Source organism: Oncorhynchus mykiss, chromosome 2 (assembly GCF_013265735.2).
Source record: "Oncorhynchus mykiss isolate Arlee chromosome 2, USDA_OmykA_1.1, whole genome shotgun sequence".
Classification (NCBI taxonomy): Eukaryota; Metazoa; Chordata; class Actinopteri; order Salmoniformes; family Salmonidae; genus Oncorhynchus; species Oncorhynchus mykiss.
Window position 1 is genome coordinate 74,333,028 of NC_048566.1, and position 21,602 is coordinate 74,354,629.

The 21,602-nt window shown below is 45.4% G+C and overlaps 1 protein-coding gene across 11 annotated transcripts in view; it reads right to left on the reverse strand.

Moving 5' to 3' along the window:
* The window catches only part of LOC110501892 (FERM domain-containing protein 4A), a 191,986-nt gene that overhangs the window by 91,791 nt on the left and 78,593 nt on the right, over positions 1 to 21,602 (reverse strand). For 4 of the 11 annotated variants that reach the window (XM_036955497.1, XM_036955498.1, XM_036955495.1 and 1 more), the window contains exon 1: positions 15,869 to 16,325. The exons of 3 other annotated variants lie outside the window; for them this stretch is intronic. In XM_036955497.1, the coding sequence (XP_036811392.1) occupies positions 15,869 to 15,961 (93 nt within the window). In that variant the 5' untranslated portion in view covers positions 15,962 to 16,325. Of the gene's footprint in view, positions 1 to 15,868; positions 16,326 to 21,602 lie in introns of those variants that run through there. 4 more of the 11 variants (XM_036955496.1, XM_036955501.1, XM_036955503.1 and 1 more) reach the window with 2 other exon arrangements.

Sequence of the window (21,602 nt, forward strand, 5' to 3'; positions counted from 1 at the left end):
GGCCAGCCTCAGCCAGGCCAGATGGAGGCCTGGAGGGATCACAGAGTAGGACTGGGATGTACAGTACTGGGAGACAGAAGACTATTAGAAGACATTATTTGAGTCGTTATTTAATGTTTATTTTCTCAGCAGGTTATCTGGGAATATGTGTTGTTTTAGATCTACGAGAGGTGTCTTGGGATAGGGTCAGGGGTTGGTTTGGGACCAGACATAACAACTCTGTTATTCTGATCGAAGAGTGAAAAACAGAAGAGGGGAGGAGGAGAGGAGTGAAACAATTGGAGGAGAAGAAGAGTAGGATGGGGTCTTCTTCTCCAAAACATTCCTTCCATCCAAAGCATTTTGTGGGGAAAGGGGGGTCCCCTTTCATCCCAAACAGGGCAAGACACAAGAGGGAGAGCAGGGTTTAAGATGCCGTGCAGCTGCACCCCTCGCACCCTTGCTTCCCATTCTCAAATTCTCTCCTAACGTCCCCATCCCGCCCCTCTCTTATTTCAAAGCCAGCACCCCCAGGGCGAGAGAGGGTATCCCTGGGAATCTAAGGAGGAAAATAGAACCAGGGTAAACAGAAGTGTAAAACTAGACTACTGCAGCGACCTTCAAGGTCAGTGTGCCAGAATAGTTTCAGGATGAAGACATTCATCAGCAACTTGCTTTTTGGTTGTTTCAATATAATACATGTCTTTTGTGAATGGGTGATGGAGGACACATGGCCTAATGAAGACAGGTCACAGTACCGCCCACAGCCCCATGATGCCCCTGTCCACTACTGACCTTCTGATTGGATGAGGCAGAATGTTTAATGGCAGTGATTGGATGAGGGGTTAAATGTAATGAGCATTGATTAGTATTCCTGTCTCACCACTAGCCTGGATACCTTTGACAGAGATGTTATTGTTCACTAACATACTCTGTGTGTGTGTGTGTGTGTGTGTGTGTGTGTGTGTGTGTGTGTGTGTGTGTGTGTGTGTGTGTGTGTGTGTGTGTGTGTGTGTGTGTGTGTGTGTGTGTGTGTGTGTCTGTGCGTGTGTGTGTTTGTGTGTGTGTGTGTTTGAGTCAGAAGCAATTATACCCTCTCCTGCTGTGCGATTCACCCCCCTCCCCCTTCTCCCCCCATGGACCTGTGAGAACCCTCCTGACACTGAGGCGTCTCCTAGGAGATCAACGTTACCCAGAAAAACATTTGTCCGTTCTCCCCCTCTTTAGGAGATTGACTGTCTCTCTCTCTCTCTCTTTTTCTTTCTTTCTCTTTCTTTCTTTCTTTCTTTCTCTTTCTTTCTTTCTCTCTTTCATTCTTTCTTTCTTTCATTCATCTCCCTCTTCCTCTGTCTCCCCCACTCTCTCTCCCTATCTCTTTTTATGTTCTTAGTTTTGTAGAGAAGCGGTGGATTAACTGAGCAGCTTATGATAGTAGGAAGTAATCCTCTCTGAATCAATACCTGAGTGATCAGATCAACCATTATTTGGTTGATACTTAATTGAGTTTTCAAAAACGGTGAAATCAACTTGTGAAGAGGCTGGAAGAATTATGAGGAAGAACGATAGAGAAAGAGTAAACAAGAACAGACAGAAATAGATGGACGTGTAGGTGATAGACAGATGAAGAAAGAAAATAAGGGAATACAAAAACAAAGTTAGAGAGTGATGAAAATAAATCCAGAGAGATGTTTAAGGATAAGAAAAGACAACAGATTCTTGAAAGAGGAGAAAGGAGGGATTGGAGAACAAGAGAAAAGGAGTGCATCTCCTCCTCATTGCTGTGTGGTTAACGAGGCGTGGCTTGTTCGGCTGTGTCACAACCGTTGACCGTGTTCTTCCTGTAGACATCACTTAATTAACCACGACTCAGACAGACCATCATCCATCACTAATAACATACCCAGACACAGAAATATACATCTGCATTAGGGAAGAGAGATGGAGAAAGAGAGGCAAAGAGCAAACCTTGGATATAGTATATGCGTTGGAGGGGAGATACATTTACTGAAGACTTTTCACAAGTTTGGTATTGTTCACTAGATTTTCAAATAACAATCCTCCAAACTTCACTTCCTTTCAAACTAAAATGCTAAAACACACAGAGCTACGCTTACAGTACACTGTTAGAAAAATGGGTTTCCGAAGGGTTCTTCCACTGTCTCCATAGACCCAGTTGGTATGAAATAGAATGTTGTGGCCCCACCTGCCTGTGGAGAAAACAACCCGTGGTTACCTTGGATACCCAATTGGCTGACACAAAAATTGTCTCACCCAGCAAAAATTGTCTCACCCAATTTTCTTCTTGTCTGCTTGTTTTAGTCAGTTACAAAACTAAATTTAAGAAAAGTACATGTCTGAAGACTACTTTTCAACGTTAGCCACATGAGTGAGTGCTAGCTAGCTAAATTACTAACCAGAACACTAAGCTAGCCAAGACCAACAACCCAAACAAACAGACTATAAAGCTACATGTGAGAGGAGTTACAAACGGAATGTGCTAAATGAGTTAAATGTCTTACCTCTGATGAAACACACATACTGTAGCTACATGTAGCCTACTTGGACACCAAGTCCCCACAATTTACCCCTCTGCCACATCGAATAACCTGAAGCCACAAGGGTCTTCTCGCAGGATCTACTTCCTTACGTTGTAGCATTGCAAACCGTAGGCTGGGATGTTTGACCTGGTTACATGTACATTGAACAACACAGCAGCTTTTCAGCATTTTTGAAAAACAAAAAATCTATGACAAAGTTGGCTTTTTACAATTGGGGTCAATAGGAAAGTGTTTGTTTTCCTCAATTTGTGGCCCTGGTCAAGGGGAATTCCTTTTTATTGACATGAATACTGACTCGGAGTAAAGGAGAAACCTTTTGGGTTCCAGGAAGAACTCTTTTGGGTTTCAAGTAGAACCCTCTGTGGAAAGGGTTACATGGATCTCAAAAGGGTTCTTCAAAGGGTTCTCCTGTGGGGACAGCCAAGGAACCCTCTAAAGTTTTCTAGATAGCACACCTCTTATTAAAGAGTGTATAGCATCACATTTAACCCTTTCCAGAGCTTTCAGCTTCAGAGAAGATCTAAAGTAATAGAACTGAGCATCAGAGTTTCACTGGTGGTATTGATACTCTTTAACATTATGTCATGGATAATGAACTGGAGGATCCCATACAGTTATCTAATAGGACAAGGAGGTACAGGAGAGAGATGCAGCTGTGGCTGGATCATCTGGAGCTGACAGACAGATGAAAGTAGACAAAGCAGGGCGGATGCTCCAGTCAATCAGGTAATGAACACATAAAGTAAACAACACAGATAGGACCTTTTCACCGCTGATTGAATACTCTGCCTTTGAAACGAGAAAGCCGATTGATGCATTGTCAGTGTATAGAAGTCTTGCAGCAGCATGAAGGCCTATGTTGAAATGTCTCTAAAAGCATCAGCTGAGATTTATAATCAAACGCTTGGCCAAGCTTTTCACACACAAATATCTTAAATACCTCGCACGCATACACACACACACACAAACTGCCGTACATGGTGAGAGGAGAGTTGCAGTGGCCTTCTCCACACACAAAAAAAACGAATTACTGAAGCTCAACCCTAGCATGTTTGTGTGTGTGTGTGTGTGACACCACACAGCTGTCAGCAGAGGAATGAGAGGCTTAGATTGAGAATACAATCAGAGAGAGAGAGAGAGAGAGAGAGAGAGAGACCCCTCTGTATGTGATTTTGTGAATCTGCATCTCTCTATTAATGGAGATGGGGAGGTCTGATTCTGCTTCTGGGTAGGAGTGTGTGTGTTTGTGTTTGTGTTTGTGTTTGTGTGTGTGTGTGTGTGTGTGTGTGTGTGTGTGTGCGTGTGCGAGTGTGCGTGTGTGTGTTTGTGTGTGTGTGTGTGTGTATGTGTGTTTGTGTGTGCGTGTGTACTTCAAAATAATCAATCAGCGTAAAGCAGCATGGTAAAAATAACAATCTATCTGTGTGACAGTGATGGCTCTGTTTTTTACCTCCTCACAACAATCAATCAAACAGCACTTCGCAACAAAGCACATTCCAGCAGAGAGACAGAAGATGGTTAGGACTGAAGCCTGTAATATTGGCTTTGTGGTGTACTAATGTAACTAATAAAACAAACCATGCTAACTAGTAACATTAACACTAAGGAAAGAGTTTGAGTGTCTTATTGTAAAATGTGACACTTCATGTAACAAGGATTGTACTCTCTAGTAGCTTCCCTATATGATTATGTAGGAATGAGGCCTGTCAACTACGCCATGTTTCCTGTGTATTGGTGTGAAGGTTATAGCATTAAACTTCCTGTGTACTAATATAAAGGTTGTTTCCTTATTTCAGTTTCTCTCCCTCTCTCTCTCTGTGTGTGTGTACAGTGTATGTATCCTCTAGCCATGTTTAGGGTATGAAAGCTACACACATCAAAGCTTCTTCTGCATTTAGGTCACCCTGTGTTTTGGTGTGTGCGTGTATGTGTGTGTTTGTATGTTGTGTGGGTGTGTGTCTGCAGGCTTCAGCTAGAAACTAACAGCTCACTGAACAGCTCCTGTCATTTGAAGTGAATCCTGGAGGAAAAACCTATTACATTCACAACAAATAAAGCATGTTAATCAACCTAAACTAAGGTAGGCTTAAATCACATCACTCCAAACAGGATACACAACCACTAACCAGAACAACCAACCACTTCTAATGAAAACCAAGAGAAACACGCATCAGCTCTCTTCTAATTTCAAATGCTCTTTAGATGACACCTCAGGGACAGGTGTTTGTTTTCCATAGTAGAAATGTCAGCCTTGTGCCCAATGTCCACATGTGATCAGACCTCTGTGAACGAAACCACAGCGAAAGGTTTTGGTTGGCCACAGCGTTACAAGACCCTTCTACTATCTTTATGTAAATCCTGCTCTATTGGATCACGCAAGCAGTTCCCTAACATCTATGACCCACATGCAGTCTTTAAATGTTTCATGTGGCCTTGGAACTAAACAGCACTGTGTCTCTACCACCAGAGGGCCAGCTGTTGGGGACCCAGAGAAAGGTTCTAGCTGGCACTCCTCTACCATAGAACCAGGGTTGGGGAGTAAGGGATTACGTGTTAGGGATTACAAAAACAACAGTAACAATAATCCATTAAATTAATCAGTAATCAGTAATTTATCAGTAATCTGATAACAGATACTCTAGAAAAACTAGATGAGTACTTTTAAATTCAGAAAGGATGTTCACGGAATAATTTTTTTTGACACTTCAAATCAGCACTGAAAAATGCTGCAAGTTTAAATTTGTTCAACGTGAGAGAGTTTGACCATAAATCAGAGACCACTGTGATGACTCACCAAATGTGTTTGATGGATTGTGGGAAAAGAGCAGGAATAGGCTTTTGTAGGCTACAGTCCAAACTATAGTGACAAGAAAAAGTATGTGAACCCTTTGGAAATACCTGGATTTCTGCATAAATTGGTCATGAAATGTGATCTGATCTTCGTCTAGGTCACAACAATAGACAAAAACAGTCTGCTTAAACTAATAACACACAAACAATTCTAAGTGTCTTTATTGAACACACCGTGTAAACATTCTGTTACGGCGAGTGAATGAGGACCCAAAAGCGAATTAACTTAAACAGAGCTTCTTTAATTACCAAACATAGGTAGGCTCAGACGGACCGGCAGATTCCGACAGGACAAGACAAGGTTACAGCAAACATGACGACAGTCTGGTTCAGGCATGAAACACAACAAACAAGAATCCGACAAGGACAGGAACAAAAACAGAGAGAGATATAGGGGACTAATCAGAGGGAAAAGGGGAACAGGTGGGAGAAGGGGTGACGAGGTAGTCAAGAGGAGACAAGGAACAGCTGGGGGAAAGCGGGGGAGAAAAGGTAACCTAACAACGACCAGCAGAGGGAGACAGGGTGAAGGGAAAGGACAGAGACAAGACACAACATGACAGTACATGACAGTACCCCCCCACTCACCGAGCGCCTCCTGGCGCACTCGAGGAGGAAACCTGGCGGCAACGGAGGAAATCCTCGATCAGCGCACGGTCCAGCACGTCCCGAGAGGGAACCCAACTCCTCTCCTCAGGACCGTACCCCTCCCAATCTACGAGGTACTGGTGACCACGGCCCCGAGGACGCATGTCCAAAATTCTACGGACCCTGTAGATGGGTGCGCCCTCGACAAGGATGGGGGGGGGGGGGGAAGACGAGCGGGGGCGCGAAGGACGGGCTTGATGCAGGAGACATGGAAGACCGGGTGGACGCGACGAAGGTATCGCGGAAGAAGAAGTCGAACTGCGACAGGATTAATGACCCGAGAAATACGGAACGGACCAATGAACCGCGGGGTCAACTTGCGAGAAGCCGTCTTAAGGGGAAGGTTCTGAGTGGAGAGCCAAACTCTCTGACCGCGACAATATCTAGGACTCTTAGTTCTACGCTTATTAGCAGCCCTCACAGTCTGCGTCCTATAACGGCAAAGTGCAGACCTGACCCTCTTCCAGGTGCGCTCGCAACGTTGGACAAAAGCCTGAGCGGAGGGGACGCTGGACTCGGCGAACTGAGATGAGAACAGCGGAGGCTGGTACCCGAGGCTACTCTGAAAAGGAGATAGCCCGGTCGCAGACGAAGGAAGCGAGTTGTGGGCGTATTCTGCCCAGGGGAGCTGTTCTGACCAAGACGCAGGGTTGCGAAAAGAAAGACTGCGTAAGATGCGACCAATAGTCTGATTGGCCCGTTCTGCTTGACCGTTAGACTGGGGGTGAAAGCCGGAAGAGAGACTGACGGAAGCCCCAATCAAACGGCAAAACTCCCTCCAAAATTGAGACGTGAATTGCGGACCTCTGTCCGAAACGACGTCTGACGGAAGGCCATGAATTCTGAAAACATTCTCGATGATGATTTGTGCCGTCTCTTTAGCAGAAGGAAGCTTAGCAAGGGGAATGAAATGAGCCGCCTTAGAGAACCTATCGACAACCGTAAGAATAACAGTCTTCCCCGCTGACGAAGGCAGTCCGGTGACAAAATCTAAGGCGATGTGAGACCACGGTCGAGAGGGAATAGGAAGCGGCCTGAGACGGCCGGCAGGAGGAGAGTTACCGGACTTAGTCTGCGCGCAGACCGAACAAGCAGCCACGAAACGACGCGTGTCATGCTCCCGGGTGGGCCACCAAAAACGCTGGCGAATGGAAGCAAGCGTACCCCGAACGCCAGGGTGGCCGGCTAACTTGGCAGAGTGAGCCCACTGAAGAACGGCCAGACGAGTAGGAACAGGAACGAAAAGAAGGTTCCTAGGACAAGCGCGCGGCGACGGAGTGTGAGTGAGCGCTTGTTTTACCTGCCTCTCAATTCCCCAGACAGTCAACCCGACAACACGCCCCTCAGGGAGAATCCCCTCGGGGTCAGTGGAGGCTACTGAAGAACTGAAGAGACGAGACAAAGCATCAGGCTTGGTGTTCTTAGAGCCCGGACGATAAGAAATCACGAACTCGAAACGAGCGAAAAACAGCGCCCAACGCGCCTGACGCGCATTAAGTCGTTTGGCAGAACGGATGTACTCAAGGTTCCTATGGTCAGTCCAAACGACAAAAGGAACGGTCGCCCCCTCCAACCACTGTCGCCATTCGCCTAGGGCTAACCGGATGGCGAGCAGTTCGCGGTTACCCACATCATAGTTACGTTCCGACGGCGACAGGCGATGAGAAAAATACGCGCATGGGTGGACCTTGTCGTCAGAGAGGGAGCGCTGAGAAAGAATGGCTCCCACGCCCACCTCTGACGCGTCAACCTCGACAACGAACTGTCTAGAGACGTCAGGTGTAACAAGGATAGGAGCGGATGTAAAACGATTCTTGAGGAGATCAAAAGCTCCCTGGGCGGAAACGGACCACTTAAAGCACGTCTTGACAGAAGTAAGGGCTGTGAGAGGAGCTGCCACCTGACCGAAATTACGGATGAAACGACGATAGAAGTTCGCGAAGCCGAGAAAGCGCTGCAGCTCGACGCGTGACTTAGGGGCGGGCCAATCAATGACAGCTTGGACCTTAGCGGGATCCATCTTAATGCCTTCAGCGGAAATAACAGAACCGAGAAATGTGACGGAGGAGGCATGAAAAGTGCACTTCTCAGCCTTCACAAAAAGACAATTCTCTAAAAGGCGCTGGAGGACACGTCGAACGTGCTGAACATGAATCTGGAGTGACGGTGAAAAAATCAGGATATCGTCAAGGTAAACGAAAACAAAGATGTTCAGCATGTCTCTCAGGACATCATTGACTAATGCCTGAAAGACAGCTGGAGCGTTAGCGAGGCCGAAAGGAAGAACCCGGTATTCAAAGTGCCCTAACGGAGTGTTAAACGCCGTCTTCCACTCGTCCCCCTCCCTGATGCGCACGAGATGGTAAGCGTTACGAAGGTCCAACTTAGTGAAAAACCTGGCTCCCTGCAGGATCTCGAAGGCTGAAGACATAAGAGGAAGCGGATAACGATTCTTCACTGTTATGTCATTCAGCCCTCGATAATCTATGCAGGGGCGCAGAGACCCGTCCTTCTTCTTGACAAAAAAAAACCCCGCTCCGGCGGGAGAGGAGGAGGGGACTATGGTACCGGCGTCAAGAGCTACAGACAAATAATCTTCGAGAGCCTTACGTTCGGGAGCCGACAGAGAGTATAGTCTACCCCGGGGGGGGGGTGGTTCCCGGAAGGAGATCAATACTACAATCATACGACCGGTGTGGAGGAAGAGAGGTGGCCCTGGACCGACTGAACACCGTGCGCAGATCGTGATATTCCTCCGGCACCCCTGTCAAATCACCAGGCTCCTCCTGTGAAGAAGAGACAGAGGAAACAGGAGGGATAGCAGACATTAAACATTTCACATGACAAGAGACGTTCCAGGAGAGGATAGAATTACTAGACCAATTAATGGAAGGATTATGACAAACTAGCCAGGGATGGCCCAAAACAACAGGTGTAAAAGGTGAACGAAAAATTAAAAAAGAAATGGTTTCACTATGATACCAGAAACAGTGAGGGTTAAAGGTAGCGTCTCACGCTGAATCCTGGGGAGAGGACTACCATCCAGGGCGAACAAGGCCGTGGGCTCCTTTAACTGTCTGAGAGGAATGTCATGTTCCCGAGCCCAGGTCTCGTCCATAAAACAGCCCTCCGCCCCAGAGTCTATTAAGGCACTGCAGGAAGCTGACGAACCGGTCCAGCGTAGATGGACCGACAAGGTAGTGCAGGATCTTGAAGGAGAGACAGGAGTAGTAGCGCTCACCAGTAGCCCTCCGCTTACTGACGAGCTCTGGCCTTTTACTGGACATGAAGTGACAAAATGACCAGCGAAACCGCAATAGAGACAGAGGCGGTTGGTGATTCTCCGTTCCCTCTCCTTAGTCGAGATGCGGATACCTCCCAGCTGCATGGGCTCAGCACCCGAGCCGGCAGAGGAAGATGGTAGTGATGCGGAGAGGGGGGCGACGGAGAGCGCGAGCTCCTTTCCACGAGCTCGGTGACGAAGATCAACCCGTCGCTCAATGCGAATAGCGAGTTCAATCAAGGAATCCACGCTGGAAGAAACCTCCCGGGAGAGAATCTCATCCTTTACCTCTGCGCGGAGACCCTCCAGAAGACGAGCGAGCAAGGCCGGCTCGTTCCAGCCACTGGAGACAGCAAGAGTGCGAAACTCAATAGAGTAGTCTGTTATGGATCGATTGCCTTGACATAGGGAAGACAGGGCCCTGGAAGCCTCCTCCCCAAAAACAGATCGATCAAAAACCCGTATCATCTCCTCCTTAAAGTCCTGATACTGGTTAGTACACTCAGCCCTTGCCTCCCAGATTGCCGTGCCCCACTCACGAGCCCGTCCAATAAGGAGAGATATGACGTAGGCGACACGAGCAGTGCTCCTGGAGTAAGTGTTGGGCTGGAGAGAAAACACAATATCACACTGGGTGAGGAACGAGCGGCATTCAGTGGGCTCCCCAGAGTAACACGGCGGGTTATTGATTCTGGGCTCCGGAGATTCGAAAGCCCTGGAAGTGGCCGGTGGATCGAGGCGGAGATGGTGAACCTGTTCTGTGAGGTTGGAGACTTGGGTGGCCAGGGTCTCAACGGCATGTCGAGCAGCAGACACTTCCTGCTCGTGTCTGCCTAGCATCGCTCCCTGGATCCCGACGGCTGAGTGGAGAGGATCCGAAGTCGCTGGGTCCATTCTTGGTCGGATTCTTCTGTTACGGCGAGTGAATGAGGACCCAAAAGCGAATTAACTTAAACAGAGCTTCTTTAATTACCAAACATAGGTAGGCTCAGACGGACCGGCAGATTCCGACAGGACAAGACAAGGTTACAGCAAACATGACGACAGTCTGGTTCAGGCATGAAACACAACAAACAAGAATCCGACAAGGACAGGAACAAAAACAGAGAGAGATATAGGGGACTAATCAGAGGGAAAAGGGGAACAGGTGGGAGAAGGGGTGACGAGGTAGTCAAGAGGAGACAAGGAACAGCTGGGGGAAAGCGGGGGAGAAAAGGTAACCTAACAACGACCAGCAGAGGGAGACAGGGTGAAGGGAAAGGACAGAGACAAGACACAACATGACAGTACATGACACATTCACAGTGCAGGGTGGAAAAACTATGTGAACTCATTTAATAACTGGTTGACCCTACTTTGGCAGCAATAACCTCAACTTCATGTTGTTGCGGATCAGACCTGCACAACGGTCAGGAGGAATTTTGGACCATTCCTCTTTAAAAAATTGTTTCAGTTCAGCAATATTCTTGGGATGTCTGGTGTGAACTTCTCTCTTGAGGTCATGCCACAGCATCTCAATCGGGTCGAGGTCAAGACTCTGACTGGGCCACTCCAGAAGGCATATTTGTTTTCTGTTGAAGACATTCTGTTGTTGATTTATTTCTGTGTTTTGGGTCGTTGTCCTGTTGCATCAACCAACTTCTGTTGAGCTTCAATTGTCGGACAGATAGCCTAACATTCTCCTGCAAAATGTCTTGATAAACTTGGGAATTCATTTTTCCGTCGATGACAGCAAGCTGTCCAGGCCCTGAGGCAGCAAAGCAGCCCCAAACCATGAAACTCCCTCCAACATACTTTACAGCTGGGGTGAGGTTTTGATGTTGGTGTGCTGTGCCTTTTTTTATCCACACATAGTGTTGTGTGTTCCTCCCAAACAACTCAACTGTAGTTTCATCTGTCCACAGAATATTTTGCCAGTAGCGCTGTGGAACATCAAGGTGCTCTTTTGCAAACTTCAGATGTGCAGCAATGTTTGTTTTTGGACAGCAGTGGCTTCTTCCGTGATGTCCTCCCATGAACACCATTCTTGTTTAGTGTTTTATGTATTGTATCCTTGTCAACAGAGATGTTAGCATGTTCCAGAGATTTCTGTAAGTCTTTAGCTGACACTCTAGGACTCTTCTTATCTTCTCCTTCCAGTTCTCTGCTGCCAATGACTGGAACGAACTACAAAAATATCTGAAACTGGAAACACTTATCTCCCTCACTAGCTTTAAGCACCAGCTGTCAGAGCAGCTCACAGATTACTGCACCTGTAATTTAGCCCAAACAACTACCTCTCCCCCTACTGTATTTATTTATTTTGTTCCTTTGCACCCCATTATTTCTATCTCTACCTGCACATTCTTCCACTGCAAATCTACCATTCCAGTGTTTTACTTGCTATACTGTATTTACTTTGCCACCATGGCCTTGTTTTGCCTTTACCTCCCTTATCTCACCTCATTTTCTCACATTGTATATAGACTTATTTTTCTACTGTATTATTGACTGTATGCTTGTTTTACTCCATGTGTAACTCTGTGTTGTTGTATGTGTCGAACTGCTTTTCTTTATCTTGGCCAGGTCGCAATTGTAAATGAGAACTTGTTCTCAACTTGCCTACCTGGTTAAATAAAGGTGAAATAAATAAATTGAGCAGCCTGTGCTGTGCTCTTGCAGTCATCTTTGCAGGACGGCCACTCCTAGGGAGAGTAGCAACAGTGCTGAACTTTCTCCATTTACAAACAATTTGTCCTACCGTGGAGTGATGAACATCAAGGCTTTTAGAGATACTTTTGTAACCCTTTCCAGCTTTATGCAAGTCAACAATTCTTCATCTTAGGTCTTCTGAGATCTCTTTTGTTCGAGGCATGGTTCAAATCAGGTAATGCTGCTTGTGAATAGCAAACTCAAATTTTGTGAGTGTTTTTTATAGGGCAAAGCAGCTCTAACCAACATCTCTAATCTCGTCTCATTGATTGGACTCCAGGTTGGCCGACTCCTGACTCCAATTAGCTTTAGGAGAAGTCATTAACCTAGGGTTTCACCTACTTTTTCAACCTACACTGTGAATGTTTAAATTATGTATTCAATATTGACAAGAAAAATACAATAATTTGTGTGTTATTAGTTTAAGCACACTATGTTTGTCTATTGTTGTGACTTAGATGGAGATCAGATCAAATTTGATGACCAATTTATCCAGGAATCCAGGTCACTCCAAAGGGTTCACATTCTTTTTCTTGCCAATCTATGGCTTCCAATGGTGCGACTGCTGTCGGCATCCAAAGATGATCCAACTTGAATAAATGCTTGGGGGTAAGGAAGACAGCAGTGGTGTAGTCTATGGCGATATGGATATCACTTATTATTGATATCTACAAAGCGCATTGATGTGAAACACTGCTGCTCTCTCATTTAGCTATTTGCGCCTAACGGATTGTGGTTGTTGAGGATGGCTGTTCACAAATCTAAATGTGTATTTGAACCTAATAATGGTTGAATTCAAGAAGTTTAAGCTGCCTATCAATCATTGTCTTTGAAACCAGTGGACAGCCAGTGAAAAAATTGCAACAGCTGCACAGTGCGGATCCAAGACTATGGAACAAAAATGAGGCTTTTATTGATCAGTCGAGTTCATGCTGATAAAAAAGAAATCCTTAGGCCTGATGGACACATGCTCAAACTCACACACTTTTGATACACTTAAAGGGGGAATCTGTAATTGATACATACCTTTTTGGATTATATACTGTATATATATATATATATATATATATATATATATATATATATTGATTCTTCAAGAATATAAATCATAAATTCCTCACACTCCATGAGAACCCAAAATATAAGCTAGTTTTTCTCCAATGTTTGTAAACATTGTAAATGCAAACAAACACTGTATAGCCTCATAACATGGTTAAAACAATAATGCTGATATCATGGATGGTCAGTCCTTGCATCCATAGCTGACTAATAATCTGAGAGTGGTTACATTTATCCAGGCCCATACCTCAGCTTTTTACCAAAACAGAGGCTGTTTAGTTATTGTTTCATCTGTGGATTTGCCCTTCAAACAGCTGCAAATGATCAAGATAAAGTGTCACCAACAAAAATGTAAACAATAGGCCTATAGCAAATGCAGCATATGGCTTTCATTTTTCACATGTAGTGCTCAAAGCATGCCTTTCAATGAGCACTGCACTTATATTTCAACTCGAATCAATGAATCATCAATCAGTCCACCATGACATCAAAATCATAAACAACAGAGTCGGGCTGGCTAATTTGTTTTGGGGTTATGGTCAGGTAAAACTATTTGGCTAATCTATACTTCCATATTTCCAATTATTATATGTAGTAGAAAGCGATGGGTTAGAAGAAGCCTACATAACCAGCCCATAAAGTAAAATTGAACATCCATATATGGCCAATTATGTAATCTTTAACATTGATTTATCTTGTAATAGATGTTGTTCAATTGGTAACATACACTTTTGTCTTCTTCTAATGCCTCTTAAGGGGAAAGTAATCAAACAAGTAACTGAATGTAATCAGATTACGTTACTGAGTTTGGGTACTCCAAAGTTACGTTTCTGACTACAATTGAGGACAGGTAACTAGTAACTGTAACGAATTACATTTAGAAAGTAACCTACCCAACCCTGCATAGAACCATAGCCTGAGAGCATATCCTCTGGAAGAGCTGTCACTCTAAAGGTATGTTGTGTGTTAAAGCCCATCCACACAAACTGCACTTAACTCTGATTCACTTTGTACCATTACTGTTTCAACATGAAATCAGGACTAACCCCTCTTTACCACAGCATGATGGGAATGTTATTATCACTCACTCACGGAAGCGCATGCAACACACACTCGTGCTGAAAACATGTTGGCTTAAGAGTTAGTGAGTCATGCAGCAGGTCAGAACATGTCCTGAGGTTTGACTGTGACAGTACCTCTGAATAGACCAGCCAGGTCAGTATTCCACGTCCGTCCAAGTCTGAGGACATTGCTAGTTGACGTGGAAACCGGCCACTAGGGGAAACAGTGAGCACTGTTACCTTCAAGTAGGTTGCTGTTTTGCTAGGGCGTTGTGGACGGTGATGGCGGATGGGCATAAGCATCTGCCCCTGGTTGCAAGTTGGAATCCAGCGATATTTTTCTTTTAACCCTATGCCAAACATTAACCCTTACCTTAACCATTCTGAGTTAATGCCTAACCTTAGGATTTCCCAAGTTAATGCCTAAACCTAACCTTAAACACTTCAAAATGTGACATTTGCATCAACTTAGAAATGTGACTTTGGAGAAACATGGGTCAATGTCTAATTCTGAAGTGAGACTGTGAGAGCTGGTTGGAATAGACATACAGTACATTCCATCTGAAGTGAGACTGTGAGATCTGGTTGGAATAGACATACAGTACATTCCATCTGAAGTGAGACTGTGAGAGCTGGTTGGAATAGACATACAGTACATTCCATCTGAAGTGAGACTGTGAGAGCTGGTTGGAATAGACATACAGTACATTCCTCTTAAACCAGATAAATGCAACACCTCAAATCAGAACAACAGGATCAAACTGAAAGTAAAAATGTGAAGTCCGTTGACAGTCATAGCTGCCTGGCATGCATAAGCTGTCCTCTGTGTGTAACTAGACAGGATAGGACATGGAGGATAATGATTAGCCATGCTATGCTAGGCTTGGCTATATACAGCTCTGTTACAGTATGGTAACAGTATGCTATCTAAATAAGTCAGTATGCCAATATCACACAAGCACATAGTAGATTGAGACCTCAATGACCTTCAAACTGGGTAAGAATTAAGATGGACATGCAAGAGGTAGAGAGAGAGAGTGACAGAGAGACAGTCATTGTTCACTCAGTGTGCAGTTTCAGATTAAAAGCTTTTCTCTTGCTTTGCTTTCCAACTCAATCTCCTACCGTCCCTGGATTAGCCAAATAACCCTTAAATCCCAACCACACACAACGGCACAGCAAGACAGAGGAGAGAGAGGCAGAGAGTGAGAAGCAGTGAAAGATTGAAAGAGACAAGCAGGGAGCCTGACAGAGAGCGAGAGAGAGAGAGAGAGAGAGACAGAGGGAGAGAGACAGAGAGAGAGAGATGGAGAGACAGAGAGAGAGAGAGAGAGAGAGATAGAGACAGAGAGACAGACAGAGAGAGGGAGAGACAGACAGACAGAGAGAGAGAGAGAGGGAGAGAGAGACAGACACAGAGACAGACAGAGAGAGGGAGAGACAGAGAGAGAGAGAGAGAGAGAGAGAGAGAGAGAGAGAGAGAGAGAGAGAGAGATAGAGACAGAGAGACAGACAGAGAGAGGGCGAGACAGACAGACAGAGAGAGAGAGAGGGAGAGAGAGACAGACACAGAGACAGACAGAGAGAGTGAGAGACAGACAGACAGAGAGAGGGAGAGACAGACAGAGAGAGGGAGAGGGAGAGAGAGACAGAGAGAGAGTGAGAGAGAGAGAGACAGAGGGAGAGAGACAGAGAGAGACAGAGAGAGAGAGAGGAGGGTGTAATCCAGTGTATCTTACCCTCTCTCCACTGTTCCGTCGTAACGTTCCCACCGGTAGTTTGAGCATGAGTCTGCGGGTCCTACCCGGGGTTACAGCCCCCTGCACCACCATGGCACGACCCTCAGTGTGTGTGTGTGTTAGTGTGTGAGTGTGTGTAGAGAGAGAACGTCTATTCGCATCCAGCCTAGAAGCAGCTCTCGCGAGCTAGCATGTGTTTGTGTGAGAGAGTGGGTATGAGTAGTCCCAGTCCTGTCTTCCCTCCTTCTCTCCTCTGTTAGTCTTGGTGAGAGGAGAGTGTGTATCTCTCTGATTCAGAGAACTGCCCATTCTCCTCTGCTTAGCTACGCTCCACTCTGCTGCTCTTGCACACGGTGTGTGTGCTCGCGTGAGTAGGCCTATGTTTGTGAGGAAAGGGAGGGAGTATGCTTTGTTTCTTTTCTCTCTCTTCCACTTCAGTCTGTCTCTATCCCGCCTTCTCTCTCTGTAGCCTGTGGGGTCTCTCTCTCTCGCTCTCTCTCTCTCTCTCTCTCTCTCTCTCTCTGTCTCTCTCTCTATCTCTGTCTCTCTCTCTCTCTCTCTCTCTCTCTCTCTCTCTCTCTCGCTCTCTCTCTCTCTCTCTCTCTCTCTCTCTCTCTCTCATCAGGGGCTTAACCAGGTCACTGGTTTAATGTGACGCTACGGTGGTTATTAGCATACGCACACTTGGTCACGTGATCACAAAGGAATAGTGAGTGTGCGTGGCGGGGAGGGGGGCGGGGGTGGGAGGTTGACACACACACACACACACACATTAGTACAGTGGGTCATGTGGTACACCTCAAAAGGAATATGTGATGTTTTGCCATCTGGGGAGTGGATTATCTTTAAATCCCACATCCAGCTTTCACCCCTTCTGTCTGGAGCACAGAGAGGGATACCCCTAAACACGTGCACAAACGCACGCACACTTGAATGCACGGCCACCGATAAGCCAATAAGTTTACAAAGGGCCAGGATCCCAAAGAGAGGGGGAATGTCTTCAAAGCTGGCCACTAGGGGCAACAGTAATCGCCATCAAGTAGGCTTGGGTTTTGATGAGGTGTTGTGGACAGGGGTGGTGGATGGGCATCGTCCCATTTCTCTGGATCAGAAGGTTGCGTGTTTGATCCCGATCATGGACATTGTTTTTTATTTTTAACCCTTAACCATTTGGAATGAGTGTCTAAACTTAACCTTTAACTAGTAAATTTGACGTTTGGAGAAATAGAATGACATAAGGCAGCAGGAGCAAGAAAACTGTTTGAAATTTGACGCTTTGAGAACGTGGCTGAACATCTAATTTTGTAGTGAAACTGTGAGAGCTTGTTGGGCAAAAAACCCATCTGTCCTGATAGGAAGGGAGTCCAGTGCTAAGCTTAAGCCATGGAGCAGTGTGGCCCTTGTCTGACCATCAGATCAATTGGCTGGGTTAGGGTTGACTTGAGTTACAGCTGGTTCTAGTGACCCACTGTCATTTTCTTATAATCACTCTGCACAGCTCAGCTTCCCTCAATTAGCTGGTCAATACTGCATCGTCAGGTGATTAGTAAGAGTGTATAAACACACATTTATTTCACGCACACACGCGACAGGAGTATCGGAGGTGGTTGGTGGACTACGCTTGTATAATGAGTAACCTTGCCTGAGAGTTGAAGACCAGGGTTCGACACACACACACACACACACACACTGATCTACAACATCCAGAATAAAGGAGCAGCCCTCTAAAAATCCCACCCCCCCTGTAATTCATGGCATTAGAGGTGTTTGAAACACAACTTTTATGGACATGATATTGCAAACACAAACACATGCACACACATACACACATACACACACACGCACACTCTCACACACACACACTGTGGTTAAAGCTGTGCCAACCACACAGGAGAAAGTAATCTGCACTAGTAATCCCCACTAAGCATAATTTATTCAATACTCTGGCTTACATCAGGAGTGTGTGTGTGTGTGTGTTTCTGTGTGTGCGTGTGAGTGTGTCCTACATAAGAAATATCAGCGGGCTATATATAACCCCACAGAGTGCAGGCAACATCCACGACTCAGAGACTCAAACTGGAGGGAATGAAAGAGAAGATGAAAGTAACTACTGATCTGTTTTCACTGTCAGATGTGTTTGAAATGAAAACACATCTCTGTGATATGTTAGATTAATTATGTTATTGTGACGGGAGATATCCTATTTTATCTTGTTCATCAGGAGGAAAAATGACGTGGCTGTCCATAATTAACTACTAAAGACTGCAAGTGTAGGCTTACTAAAAAGAGTTGAAAATGTTGAATACCACAGTAATGATAAAGGCTCCAGTTCTCAATAATCTTAACAGGAGGGGAAGACATGATTTAACTCTTCAGGCAAGATACAGTACACTATGACCTATTTCAGTTGAACATACACACAGCACCCTGACATACAGGTCAACACACACACACACACACACACACACACACACACACACACACACACACACACACACACACACACACACACACACACACACACACACACACAGCACCCTGACATACGGGACAACAAAACACACACACACACACACACACACACACACACACACACACACACACACACACACACACACACACACACACACACACACACACACACACACACACACAGCACCCTGACATACGGGACAACAAAACACACACACACACACACACACACACACACACACACACACACACACACACACACACACAGTACCCTGACATACGGGACAACAAAACACACACACACACACACACACACACACACACACACACACACACACACACACACACACACACACACACAACACCCTGACATACGGGACAACAAAACACACACACACACACACACACACACACACACAGTACCCTGACATACGGGACAACAAAACACACACACACACACACACACACACACACACACACACACACTGTCTGATTTATATGGTCAGTAGCGGCCAATGTTCTTTGACATACTTGCCTGGAAAATATTGCATTGGGAGAAATTGGTTCATAGATGCCATATATCAACGATTCATGCAGATCGGTCGTTCGGTGCCAGAGGAGTAGTGTTTTTCACACAATTCTAAATGGCAGAAAATCCATCATGACGGACTTTATGGGTCATCGAGGCAACTTTGTTTCTTGTTTGTACAATTGTACCAAATTTCACAACTCTAGGTCACACAGAGTGAGGGGCACGAGTTTTCAAAGTTTGCATTTTCAATTTGCTCGCACCATTTGGCCAATAGGAATGGCCTTAGACCTAACCATTTCACAGGAATTTCAATATTTTCCACAAATGTTTTCCACAGAATAATAATCGGCAACAAACGCAATAGTGTTTCACCCAGCTTCGCTGCTGGAACCCCTAACAACACACATAGGAACAAGCACACATGAGACATTCACAGACAGACTGAAGGGTTCTGATTAATTTAATTTCTCTCTCTGAACATACAGCAACCCCCAACATCCCCTGTCACACATTCTACCTAATCACCACAAAACCAGCATAGCCAGTTCCAGACACAAAGAACTGAGTGAGTGAGTGAGAGAGAGAGAGAGAGAGAGAAAACAATGCCGTAACGAGCAGTACATTAATGACTACTAATGAGACCAGATTTTTCCTCAAACAATGCACCTGGTGTGTGTGTTTATTTATGATGTATTGTGTGGATTTGTGGATTGGCCTGTGTGTGTGTGTGTGTGTGTGTGTGTGTGTGTGTGTGCAGTCTCTGCCTGCACGTTCTGATTCATCCCTATGGTCCTTTGTCTGAGGTGTGTGTGTGTTTCTGGAAATGCCCTCCAGCCAGGCTCTCTCCTCTTGCCAGTGTTGGTGTTTATGGTTAAGATTCCAGACAATAGCCAGAATAGAGTTACAGCACCATAAATACATTTACATTTTATTTTTATTTCACCTTTATTTAACCAGGTAGGCCAGTTGAGAACAAGTTCTCATTTACAACTGCAACCTGGTCAAGGTAAAGCAAAGCAGTGCAACGTACAGTCAGTAACACAATAGAAACATCTATGTACCATGTGTGCAAATGTAGAAGATTAGGGAGGTAAGGCAATAAATAGGCCGCAAAGTGAAATAATTACAATATAGCATTAACACTGGAGTGATAGATGTGCAGATGATGATGTGCAAGTATAGATACTGGGGTGCAAAAGAGCAAGAGGATAAGTAACAATATGGGGATGAGGTATTTGGGTGTGCTATTTACAGATTGGCTGTGTACAGGTACAGTGAACGGTAATCTGTTCAACCAGCTGATGCTTAAAGTTAGAGAGGGACTTGCAAGACTTTAAGACTTTAAGACTTGCAATTCGTTCCAGTCATTGGCAGCAGAGAACTGGAAGGCAAGGCGGCCAAAGCAAGTGTTGGCTTTGGGGGTGACCAGTGAAATATATCTGCTGGAGTGCGTGGTATGGGTGGGTGCTGCTATGGTGACCAGTGAGCTGAGATAAGGCGGGGCTTTACCTAGCAAAGACTTATAGATGACCTGGAGCCAGTGGGTTTGGCGACGAATTTGTAGTGAGGGCCAGCCAATGAGAGCATACAGGTCGTAGTGGTGGGTGGTATGTGGGGCTTTGTTGACAAAACAGATGGCACTGTGATAGACTGCATCCAGTTTGCTGAGTAGAGTGTTGGAGGCTATTTTGTAAATGACATCGCCGAAGTCAAGGATCGGTAGGACAGTCAGTTTTACGAGGGTATGTTGGGCAGCATGAGTGAAGGAGGCTTTGTTGCAAAATAGGAAGCCGATTGTAGATTTAATTTTGGATTGGAGATGCTTAATGTGAGTCTGGAAGGAGAGTTTACAGTCTAACCAGACACTTAGGTATTTGTAGTTGTCCACATATTCTAAGTCAGAACCGTCCAGAATAGTGATGCTAGTTGGGTGGGAGGGTGCGGGCAGCAATCGGTTGAAGAGCATGCACTTAGTTTAACTTGCTTTAAAAGCATTTCGAGGCCACAGAGGGAGTGTTGTATGACATTGAAGCTTGTTTGGTTTGTTAGCACAGTGTCCAAAGAAGGGCCAGATATATACAGAATGGTATCGTCTGCGTAGAGGTGGATCAGAGAATCACCAGCAGTAAGAGCAACATCATTGATATATAAGGATAAAAAAGTCGGCCCAAGAATTGAACCCTGTGGCACCCCCATAGAGACTGCCAAAGGTCCGGACAACAGGCCCCCCGATTTGACACACTGAACTCTATCTGAGAAGTATTTGGTGAAGCAGGAGAGGTAGTCACTTGAGAAGCCAAAGCTATTGAGTCTGCCGATAAGAATGCGATGATTGACAGAGTCAAAAGCATTGGACAGGTCGATGAAGATGGCTGCACAGTACTGTCTTTTATCGTTGGCGGTTATGATATCGTTTTGGACCTTGAGCATGGCTGAGGTGCACCCTTGACCAGCTCAGCAACCAGATTGCATAGGGGCGAAGGTACGTTGGGATTCAAAATGGTGGGTGATCTGTTTGTTAACTTGGTTTTAGAAGATTTTTAGAAAGGCAGGGCAGGATGGATATAGGTCTATAACAGTTTGGGTCTAGAGTGTCTCCCCCTTTGAAGAGGGGTATGACCGCAGCAGTTTTCCAATCTTTGGGGATCTCAGACGATACAAAAGAGAGGTTGAATAGGCTAATAATAGGGGTTGCAACAATTTTAGCGGATAATTTTAGAAAGAGAGGGT